The following is a 12,185-nucleotide window of genomic DNA, read 5'->3' on the forward strand; positions in this document are numbered from 1 at the left end:
TAATCTGTTAGGGCAACATTAATCCAGGGAAAACACTTTCTGAAGTGTCCAGAGCTTGTTAACATGGCCAACACCTAAGGCAGCAGTGTGTCTTTAAGCTCTACTAATATTGTACAATAATAATTTCTGTGGAAGAAAATCTTCCCCTCTCCCTGAACAGAAACAAGACATATTATTGACTGCCATCCGGCAAGATGTATGCTCTGGTCCTCGTGAGTCTATTAATATTTGATGCTGATGGATGTGAGCTGGCAGCCTGAGTTATTAATGGAGTTTGGTTCCTCGGACCTGATGCTCAGTACATAGGGGAGAATTAACAATAACAAGAATTGTATGCCCAAACCTCTCGTGGTGCTGGAAAGGTCTGTCATTTAGTTTCAGCAACAATTAGTGAGTATTTCTGAAGTAGTTAAAGGTGTGGAAGCTGATAGAGATGGTGTTAGTTACATTCTTGTCACCATTCATTTTGATTGAAAGCTGACTTTTTAGGGTCCCGGGGATCACAGATCCCCCACCTGTATCTCTGTCGTGTTGGGATACTTCCATCAGGTTTGGATTTCAGACAAAACCAGGCTCACTCGCGTGAGCTCCTGAGCAGCTGCGTGGGGGCGTGGGACACCCTGTCTCTGGGGCCCGGGCAGCTGTAAGGCAAAGCAGAGGGCAGGGATGCACTGCTTCGCACTCGGAGCGGGGCGTTTCTGGAGCTGGCCCTGATCCATAAAGAGAGTTTTTCTGTTGGTTATGGTAGAGTCAGATTTGATCCCTGAAATAATACACTGGATAGATTTCAGGGCTATGTTTTGGTAAATCAGATCTTCTAAGTGAAAATGATGAAGCAAACGAAGTGCTTTTGAAAGTTTTGTGATGTCCATATGGATCATTCTGACTTGGAAAATAGAGATGTAAAATACCAAGTTATTTATAGCTGGATTTCTTAATATAGCTTTAACATTTTCAGGGGTATATGTTTGATTGAATTAGCTACTCCTTCCTATCGTGTATACCACATCCAGGCATTTCACTACTCTCATTAACCTCCCGATCCTAATAGAAGAAAGAATAATCAACATAAGGAGCACAGCTGTTGATTAATTTTACTAGACGGGATAGAAATATAAAGTACCATATTGCAAGAGTGAAGATTCAATACACAACATTTGAAATCAGTTTAATAGAATATATAACTCATTAACAACTGGATAGACATATACGGCGGCATTATTCACTTGGGCAGGTGGGTGAGAGGGAGGTGGAATTTACATAACTTTAACAGTACCTGAATGCATTTAATTTCATAGGTCATTCTCCCAAATCAAGTTCAAAATGTTAATAACAGGGTATGCATTTATAATTAATAAAATCTTAGAGCCAGTGCTATAGTTCAAGTGCATTTTCCTCTTATGTAATTAAGAAGTTAAGTGTATTTGGCAGTTGTCACTCAGAGAGCTCCGAAGGTCTCGCTTGTCAAACCCAGGGATAGAAATCTCATTAAGCCCATTATTTTTTCAGTTAAGGTTTGTTTGCAGAGTAAGTGTGTATAAGGTGGACAGCCAGAATGTCCAAGCTTTGTTAGTCCATAAAGTATAGTATGTTAAATTAAATGCCAAAACCGAAAGGCATGTTGAATAAAGATGAAACAGACTGATGTTTAGCTTCTGTACGGTTTTCTTTGGGATGCCCAAAGTGTCAGTGGCTGACTGCCCTCCACACCGGGTAAGTCTACAGAAAACCAGAGAATCCACCCCAGACCTATGGTGCCCGTGGCCAGGGAGAACTTGATCTGCAGTCACAGAGTCAGCTGTGGCACTGGAAGTCCACCTTCTGCTTCCACCCCGGCCCATCTGCTTCCCAAGGGGATATTTTAGCGCCACATCACTCCGTTCTACTTTCCTTTTCAAAGGAATTTTCTTTTACTTCTAGATCACTAGTTCAAATCCAGATAAGGTCAGTTGTCATAGAAATTATTAGCGGTACCAGCAGTTCTATGTTGTACATGAAATGAGTTGGGAGTTTCGTTCGCACAAGATACAGCTTTCTAAGTGGCACTAATTGGCTGTCTAATTGTCACACGCAGGAGAAAGGCAGAGGATTGATTAGGCGTGGAGACTGAATGCCCCTCTGCCATCCCGCTCGGCTCCGGGTTCCCGTAGCTCGTTCTGTCGGCGTGCTGGCAGGGTAATGAGGGGCAGCGTGCTTTGGATTTCGCTGGCTGCCGAGACAGCACCTTTTCCTGCCAGGCCTTTTCAGGGAAACTTCTTTTACTCCACCAAGGTCAAAGATAGCATCTTTTACAAACACTGCTTTCGCTCAAAAATCAGAGACTTGTAGGATTTACTTCTGAACGGCATGTATTTTAACCATTTCTTTTACTCCTCCCTAAAACAAAGTTTTTGGTATAAAATAGGATGAGTCATGCTGGTGCTAGGCAGAACTGCTACAGCAAGCATATGGGGGTTTATGGTGCTCAGAAATCTGTTCATATTTCCTTTTACTGTCTTGGTGTCTGATGCTGTGATATACGGGCTCCGGGAGGTACTTGCCATGGCATAGGGAAGCTGACATTTTGTGCATTTATGTCCTGATAAATGGATCCTCCTATCAAATAGTGAAGCCTCTCACCTGCAAAAATGCGTTTTCACCAGTATCTTTTCCCCTGAGCTATGGTATAGGTCACACTGTGCAATGTAGTTACTATTTAACTTTGGAGTAGGATAGCTTTCTCTGACATAGAACTAAATTACTGAAGTTTGACTCACTGAAGAAGTAAATTTAGGAGCTAATTTGTGATGTGAAAGTCAGGACTACACATAGAAGAAGAAGGAGCAAAAATACCTCGTATATGCTAACATATGTTGACCAGACTTTGGGACTTAGTAAATGGGTTTAAAGGGATCGTGCTCACATTTTAACTGACTTCTTGCATCAGATGAACAACATTATTAAGAACTGTGTCGCTCCTTTCAGTCACACAAGCTAATCAGTGCGTACAGCATACCATAATTTACTGTTGAAATACATGACATTTCCATAACGTACAAGTATTTACTCTCCTTTCCCTCACTTTCCCCACACCTAAAGCAGAAACAGGACAGAGACCGTCTGTTCCTGTGTTCTGCTGCGTGCCTCCTCTCTGACATACACATCACTCCTTGTTCAGCGTTCTTCCTAAAGTCACGATCTCATGAAAATTAATTGAAAACAAATGCAAGTACCAGCTACGCATCAAAAAGGTCTAACGCACCTGCCATGTAGTTTTCCCCTCTGCCAGTCTGTGGAAGATGAGCACGTATGGGACCCTTTAGCCTTTTAACAACCCTATTCTTAGAATATATTTTCCAAGAAATGCAGAGCAATCTCTGCACGGTTTCAGACTGTATATTTTGTGATTAGTGTTTCGTAAGTGATGTTTTGCTTAATGATCTAACATCTGTTCTAGGAGGTTTGTTTTTGTAACTTCCCCACCTCCTGCTGAATGAATGCCAGAAATTTGTCCCTTTCCTCCAAGTCAATCAAAGCACTAATTGCATCATAATCATGGGAAGCAGCGGTGACTGCTCAAGTGCTGAAGACTCAGCAATCAACTCATAACACTCTGCTCACTGTTTCGAAAGAGAAAGCCTCCCTGTGCAGAGATGGGAATTTCCTGCAATTCAGATTTCTTTAGCTGACTCTGACATTTTTTGGTTTGCAGGGAGATGACTGCAGCTTTACCTGCATGGCCGGAACCTACGGAACCAATTGTTCATCAGTTTGTAATTGCAAAAATGATGGTGCGTGTTCCCCTGTGGATGGTCTCTGCTATTGCAAAGAAGGTAAACAAAATTCAGATTTAACAATTGTCTGCAACTTGGCGTCGATGCTTCTCCCCTTTTAAAGTGGCACAGCTGTGCAGTCAGTAGCTCCACTATTTTCATGTGCCTGTCGGTAATTCGACAGTCTGCCCAAGTATTAAAACTCAGCAGGGGCTTGACTGTATGTTTTGTCTCTGCCCTGAACAGGGGCCAGACTTAACTGCTCTGCTGCAAGAATGGGTCACAGAACTAAGCATGCTGGCAGAGCCACAGCTCCTCTCTAAAGGAAACGCAAAGCAATCCCCAGACTGTTGGGTTTTTTCTCCATCACTTTGCTGCCCCATTTCTCCCAGACTCAAAGGCCCCTGTGGTCCCCTCCATGCCTAGAGTGACACAACTGGGCAAGGCAGCGGAGGCAGCCTCCTGCCTGTCTGTTCTTTAGCCCGTCGCTCTGGGCTGTGCCTGGCTGTGGTTATCCTCACCAGACCTGACCCTGACCTGCACGCTGCCTGCTTGTCTCCACCTCGGACTGCTCCATTCCCATAACAGGCTTTCCCAGTGGCCTGGGCTCCTAGCCCATCCCGGTTGCCAACCCTACACTTGGGGACTGTGGGGTGGGCCCCGGCTGTCCGCCCCTGTTGCCTTCCTCAGCTCCCCGTCCTTGCTGTACCCTGACACTGTGACACCCCAGCCATGTGCGGGTATCCTCTGTCCCCTGAGCTGGCATGGGGACGCAGGATGTGGCTGTCCTGTGGCTGGGGAAACAGGAAGACTTGCCTGCTCCAGAAGCTATCTGCAAGACTAACCTCTTTTCTTCCCACACGCTTGTCCATAATTCCCTTATGTGCCTGGCACTGAGCGCAACCCATGTATCCAGTAATCACTTGAGAAATCTTGTACCGCTCCATGGCACAGTACCTCTTATGTTCCCCGCGTAGCAGTGCCTTCCCCCAGAATACCAACATGAGCTATGCCTATATGGCATACATAAGCCCTAAACCAGAAGTGAGGCAAATAACGATAAAATCTGGCATTTCAAACATGAATTAATGGATCACTGTAGAACCCCATTTAATGAGGGTGTATAAACCGTGAGTTACTGCTCAACTCCATTACATACAGCTGCAGTGTAATGAAAGCCATTGTGCGGCTGGTAGTTAAGATTTGAGCCTTAATGGTTAGAAATTATGGCCTTGGTCTTTTTTTAGGTGTAATAGCTTCTTTATATTAAAGAGCATTCTCAAAAAAAAATATGAGGTAAGAAACAGGAGGCATCGAATGGCAAGTTTCTTGCATTCTCGCTGATGAGCGGGTCTCCAGCCTGCCAGGCTTCACTGCACTCTCTTGCTGCCCAGGCAGTTCCCGGAGAGGCATCAGACACCTTACTCTGGGAAACAGCCAACACAGTGATACCTATATCACCTTTCCATATGTATAGATGCTGGTACATGAAGTTGGGACGTCATAATTCAAGGGTCAGTTTTTGACCCCAAGGTCGGCTTAATTTCCACCAGGATTAGGAGGGAACTGGCCCTAGAATCAAAGACCTGCGGTTTGTACGCTGCCAGTTTTTTGCAGAAACCTCCCAAATGCTGTTTCTCTCATACGTTTCTTTAGGGTGGCAAGGAATGGATTGCTCTATTCCATGTTCAAGTGGAAGTTGGGGTCTTAACTGTAACCAGACGTGTTACTGCACAAATGGAGCAGCCTGCAGGCCAGCTGATGGCTTTTGTCTCTGCTCACCTGGATGGCAAGGGGACTACTGTGACCAGCCGTGTCCTGTAAGTACAACTGGGATGGTCCCCTTTAAAACCACGGTCCATGTAGCTCTTCTCAATGTACAGTAGGTCAGTATCTCATTTTGTCTATGGATATCTGAAGGAAATCGTGTGTAAATAACAGATTGGGGTCCTCGCAGTCAAGTAGATGTATTATACTTTTGCATTGTATTTTATCAGAGCTATTGCTGTGTTATCCGCATTTTCTTGGAACATCATTTTTTAAAATGAGTCCTCATTTGGTTCTATATAGCAATGTTATGCACTGAGTTTTTTCTATATTCTGTGTATGTTAATTCAAAAAATGCGACTCAGCATTAAGAGGAACATGATAGATGATTTTGCACATTTTAGAACAAAAATCTGATTACTGAGAGACTTCTTTATTTATATTTTTTGAAGGATGGAACATATGGTCTTAATTGCAGTGAACGTTGTGACTGTAGCCACGCAGATGGGTGTGATCCTGTCACTGGTTACTGCTGCTGTCTTGCGGGCTGGACAGGTAAAATTAGTGATTCCCTTTATGAACGTTGGGGCGTTTGTTGTTTTGGGGTTTGGCGGGGGTGTGGGTGGGCTGTTATGGTTTGCTATTGCATCAGTTATAACACTGGACTTGTGACTGCAAACTTCTAAATAATGGATTGAGACAAGATCAGCTGAACTTCCCCATGTTTAAATCACTCATGACGGTGACAATAATTGGCATTCATTAAATTTGTATTCAGATTAGTTGAAGATGGCTCCAAACCTGGGGCCAGATGTTAGCCTTCGGTAAAAAGAATCCTCAGGAGAGATGCAGATCATCTGGAAATCCTGCAGAGTTTTTCTCCTTGAATAGCCCTTTCAAGGGTGCAGTTGTGGTACAGGGAATCCTGGAACCGTCATACCTGGAGGTGCAGATAGGTGTTCTCTCAATGCTAAGAGTCATTACAGCGGCTCCATCATACAAAACCCACTTCTGTCACAAAACGTTGTCTTTATGCTTTTCCCATTTTCCCATGCTTCTTGTCACACAGAAGGGTAGTTACGGAGAGCAGATTAATGCTGGTTTGATAAAGACTTCTCATGAATACACAGAGGCAGAGAGGGATATTCAGTGAAGTTGGAGAGTCCAGGCTGGAAATCTCAGTACAATCAGACCTGCACTTGACTCCGTACTGATCTGTCTCTTTGCCAGCTTTTGACAGCTAGCGTAACAGCAGCAGGGGGCGAGTTATTGACCCAACCAGTATTTCACACTTAGCTGCCTAAAATACTGGTTAATCTCCCTCAGCTCTCTGCAGAGGCCTTGGAGGGAAATAAACTTATATGCTTGCCCGTAACTGCAGAACCACCAGTAGCACTGACAATCAAAATGCATTTGTATTAACAGCAATTCGTTTGGGAAATGTAGTTGTTTTTCAAACAAGTACAAGTTGGAAGAATGTATGGCGCAAGGCAGGCTGATCAGGCAGCCAACATTCGGGATACTCTCACCTTACCCCTTCATTTGTGCTTTAAGCCAATGCATGCCTTCTATTTCTAATGGAGAGAACATCCCCACAGCAGCTCAGCTCCTAGAAGGATGAAGCAAAAGCAGTGAAATTATACTTAGAATGTACAGTGGAAAGAATCTTTTAAGAATTAAATAAAATGCAAAAATAGGAAGTTCTACACACTGCTTACAACAACGCTACTTTTCCAAGGTATTGGGCATGCCTCCCTGAAAAGGGCATTTTTCCCACAAAAATATCCATTTTATAAGCTCACTAATATCCCCTCCTCCAGCTTGCGCTCTTCGCACACTGGACTACATTCATCTTTCTTTGAGCCTCTTTACCATCAATATATCCATCTATCAGGCTTTAAACCTCTACTGTGCATAATTGATGATCATCAGAGAAACAGCTTGTGGGCTTTCCTGTAGTCATTGTGAGCTTCTTCAAGGCAGAAAATGGGTTTTAAAAGTACAGTAAATTAAAGAGAGATATTTACACACACTTACTCTAAAAGTTTATGACACATCTCTCTGGATATAGCATTCCAGAGGAAACTGCAGAAAAGTTTACTTTGCAGACAACGCAGACTAAAGGTGTGGCTTTTTCTCAGACATTTGCAACAAATACTCTATACTTACTCCCATGCAAATCTGTAAATGTACATCAAATGCAGATACAAATTATTACTCCAAGTAAAGGTAAGAATAATTTCTGTGATATCCTTTTTTTAATTTCCATATTGGGCAGGAGAAATGTGTATTAACTTGCAGGGGACTTACTGCAAACTAAGCACTTCATCCTTCAGTGTAGCCCTGCAGTTCTGGAACTCCCTTCTTCAGGGTCACATTCCAGGGAGGAAAATATTATGTTAGCATTCGAGACCAGGTTGGAGGTGAGATGTTGACAGGGCCGTGTAAGGTGTGCGCTGGAAATGTTGATAGACAGCTGGAGCCAACATGTGTTTTGTCAATTCTGCTTCCAACAATTTTTCCACTTGGCTTAGCACCAGACACAAGGATAAATTCTCCTCATACTGCTTTGAAAGTATGCAATTTAAGAAACTCTTCAGCTAGATAATTATGTTTTCATATTAAGGAGTATGGCATCGGTGAAAGATTAATCTTATCCGTAGTTGTTGTGAACTGGGCCATAATGTGTATTGCAGCGCATTTTATAAATATGACATGATAAATAATTCAGGCTTAAATTTTTACTTTCTGAATTTGGTACTAATTAGGCATGGCCTGAAAAAGATCAGAAAAGTTCAGGATCATGGAACATCTGAAGGTTTTCCTGCCCACTCACACCAGACAGAGAATTCACGTGGCTTTCTGATCCTAATAGCCACAAAACTTCATCTGAAACAGCGTATTCTGTATGTTCATCCCACACGTGGGACTCCCTCTTGATGTCAGTGTTCTATGTAAAGATCAAGGGGAAGATTGAACCCATTTTCTTTAAAGTAGTTTTCAAGTTGTTACCGTCATAAACCTTCAGAGACTGATAGATGGTAGGAGCATGGAGGAAGACTGGGTAAAGAAGAAAAAAGGCATGTAGAGTAGCATACAATGTAAGTTAATAGTAGTCTACCACCCTTTTATTATGTTATGACTGCCACCCATCAAGACTTGTTCAGGAAAATGCCCTTCCGTGTGTACCGACTGGGGGAAGGTAATTTTCAGGAGCTGAGTGTCCCTGGCAGAGGGGAAGATGATGAGGATATTCCCTCATATCAGCCAGGAGATCACAAAGCTGTGTAAACCAGCTGTATGCATAAATAAGCACACTGGCAACAAGCTGCTTAGAGACGTGCATATACAGTTTCGATGAAGTTCAGCGCGAAATTGCACATGTGCAGCCAAAGGCAGAAGTTAGATCAGATCTAAAGATGATTGCGCCCTGTCGTTATTGCGGAAAATTACCCAACCAGGTACACAGGCACATTGTATCACAAACGGCTTTGTAGACAGCGTGGCAAGCATAACATTTGTACATAAGAGACCGAAACCGCATTGGCAAAAGGCTCTCCTGTGATACAAGCAAAGTGAAACTTGTTCAAACGTGGGCCAAAAGCGGATCTGTGACCTGCTGACGCAATGCAGAACTGAATTTTCCTCCATGCAAAGGAAATGTCAGATGCAATAAGGGCTCAGCCTTGCGCTGAGTGGAGTTCTCCAGCTCGCACCAGTACCGCATACGCGTAACCAGATGTATATCAATAGTACCCTTGAAATCAAAAGAAGACGTGGTCATAGCTATTGCTAGCTGAAAAAGGAAAAGTGTAGCCCCCAGCAGGATCAAGTCTTGACTGATTAGACTGATTGTTTTCTACAGATTAATAAGGGTGTCTCTTACTCCAGATCTGCCGTGTGTTTCAGACACATATCACTTCTGTGCTTCAGCTCTGTGCCTGTGTGTATGCGTGCACACAGCTGTCTTAAAGCTCCCAACATACTAATCCTTTGTGGGAGAGGTGTTATTTTGTCTACGTTCAGGTTAAAATGAAAATGCTTGAAAATGGAGTGCTTCAGTGCTAATTGCATGTGGTTAATTAGGGATCTTTACACACTGAATCCTCAGAGAGAATGGAAGCACAGAAAAGGTGGGTGGTGGAACGTTTCCTGGAAGTCCTTTGCAAGCAAAGAGGTCCTAGAGAAGGAGGCATCAGTCTTGTCTCGCCCAGATGCAACCTCTTCTCCTGGATGCTCAGCGACAGTGATAAGGTCATACATTTCAATTAGGCTCCTCTTCCTGAATAAACAAACTGAAACCAGACAGAAGAGGACCGGCTGCCCTGGTAGCCTTGCTGGGCAGGTCAGGAGCTGGGGAGAACATGGGGCGGCAACGTTCCTCTGTTCGGTGTAACGCTACATGGCTCTGGAAAGCACAGCTCCAGCTAAGCCGTTGGGGTTTTGCAGTCTGAACTGGAACTCCATCGGCTTGGTCCTCTCTCCTCAAGGTGGCTGCTGGCAGCGTGTTTCCTACCAGAAACGGCCTCCTCACAGATACCAACTAGTGATTGCTACGTGGCCTTTAGTTGGTTCACCCAGTGCAACCCTCAGTAATTAAATTGGTCATAGCTGCTGGCCTGTCCTCCGGCGGTGCTCCCTCTGTGCGTGGCCCGAGCCACGTTCACAGGGCCCTCTGGGCAGCCGGGCACAGCCATTGCTCATCCTGTCTCCACGGCCCGAGTCCGTCCGTTTTCGCAGTCGGACATCCCGCTTCCAAAGAGATTACAGAAAGGAAAGCCACAGGCCTGGCTGATATTCACAGCAAGCTCATTTCCTCCCTGTAACGAGTCAATGTGCTTCAAGTTAATTGTGGCAGTGTGTATTTTGTTAACCTTTCAGATATTACAGTGGGATTAAATAGGAAGCGATCTGCAGGGGGATATATTCCATTTCTGTAAATGTTAAGGTCAGTTAAAATCCTGTTTATCTGAATTCCTTTAATCTGAAATGCTGTCTTACCCGAATCTTGGTTCTGTCTTTCCTTTTTTTTTTTTGTATCACACTCTGTTTTTTATGGAATGCTGCAGTTGCGATGCTATCTCAATTGTCTACTGAAGTAGTTTACCCAGTAGCTTTCCTGAATATCTGAGGTTTATTCAGTAGATTTTAACCTCCAAAAAATGTGTGGGGAAAACAGAATGGTCTGTAGATGGAAGATGGAAGATATAGAAGTGTCCATCCCATAGTTAATTTTAAAAGAACTCCTCATAGATTTTCCTTAATTACTCAGGATGGCAAACACAGGTATGAAAATGGTACGTGATGGTAAGGAAGAAATATCTTGTTATTGCGTTGGTACTTTTCACCTTCAGGCTTCATTCATGTCTCGTAAGAGCAGTCTCCCTCTTTGCCGTTACGTAGGGGAAATCAAAATATATATTTCACTGTCCTTTACAACCTCAATAATTTTCATACGTTGCCAGCAACATAAACCCTAATTGTCTCTTATCGTGTCCAGAAATATTGTACAGTAGTTGTGGCGGTCTCGAGTTGTAGGGATTTCCACGAGTGATTGTATAAGCGAGTTAATGGGGTCAGGACGCGTCGGCTGGTCACAGATAAGGTGAGCTTTGAGGAATGAGACTTCGCGTTTGTGAGAATTTGCAGGCTGCGAGTGACATCTGCGCTGTCACTCAAACACAGAACCATGTTTTTTCCCTCCTGTGGACACATTAATTCAGTAAAACTGATAAGCCTGTTACTCAAGGGAAGGCCTTTTTGAATTTTAAAGAAACAGTGACCACTTTGACGGTGAGCTCTAAGGTATTTTTAACTTCAGTTTTTGAGTTCTTTGCAAGAATGTGGTATATCTTTGAAGAAAAAAAAAAAACACTTCCATCGGACTTTCCATAAAATGCATTTTGTTTGTATTAATGTGAATTTTCTTCCATTGCAGCAGTATCCAGTTTATAATGTTAGGGCCAGATCCTCAGCTGTAGTACGTTGAAGCCAAAATAATTCTGTTGTCATTAATAGATCAACTCCAAGAACATGCTATTATAATTGGTAGCTGACTTTTCCACGCATATTTAAAACCTGAAAAAGTCTAGGACTTGTTTTATGCACCTACAGGTGTTTAGCCGAAGAGATCCATAGTTTTTTAGAATTCATAATGTTGTGGGTTGGCTTTTTTTTTTTACATCAAACTGTTTTGTATTTGTATGGTTTCTAATACAAAACCTAAAATATGAGAACGGAGAAACAGTACGTTCCTATTAAACTTGCATTTTCTAGATGTCTAACCCCATTATCTAAACCATATTTTGCACTTATCACTTTTGGCAGTCTTATCCCACATTTTCAAATTAATAATTTATTTCTGTGATTATTCTGTATCCTTACATTAGCTTTAAACAGACAGAAAAACTAGACATTTTTAGAGTCAGTCAAAAATGGTGCATTTTAGCCTCTCTTCTGGCCTCTGCCTTTCAAATGTGAAAATCTTTTCCATATGAAAAGGTATGCTTACTCTCTGTATTCGACAAGTGCCCTTTAGTCTATGAATGTAACATAAGCTTATTAGAAATTAGCTTTAATTTTTCATTGACTTAATTTCAAGTGAGTTGATAAGATTTTAATGTCAGGCTGTGCTTAAAAATTCTCTCTTTGACAAGAACCTTTAAG

General features: G+C 42.8%; 1 protein-coding gene across 1 annotated transcript in view; it reads left to right on the forward strand.

Annotated features, from left to right (window-relative positions):
- Positions 1 to 12,185, forward strand: part of MEGF11 (multiple EGF-like-domains 11) — a 215,187-nt gene that overhangs the window by 150,518 nt on the left and 52,484 nt on the right. The window contains exons 11-13 of the mRNA XM_009886823.1: positions 3,692 to 3,812; positions 5,409 to 5,572; positions 5,972 to 6,074. Of these exons, the coding sequence (XP_009885125.1) occupies positions 3,692 to 3,812; positions 5,409 to 5,572; positions 5,972 to 6,074 (388 nt within the window). The remainder of the gene's footprint in view (positions 1 to 3,691; positions 3,813 to 5,408; positions 5,573 to 5,971; positions 6,075 to 12,185) is intronic.

Source organism: Charadrius vociferus, unplaced genomic scaffold, assembly GCF_000708025.1.
Source record: "Charadrius vociferus isolate BGI_N301 unplaced genomic scaffold, ASM70802v2 scaffold190, whole genome shotgun sequence".
Taxonomy (NCBI): domain Eukaryota; kingdom Metazoa; phylum Chordata; class Aves; order Charadriiformes; family Charadriidae; genus Charadrius; species Charadrius vociferus.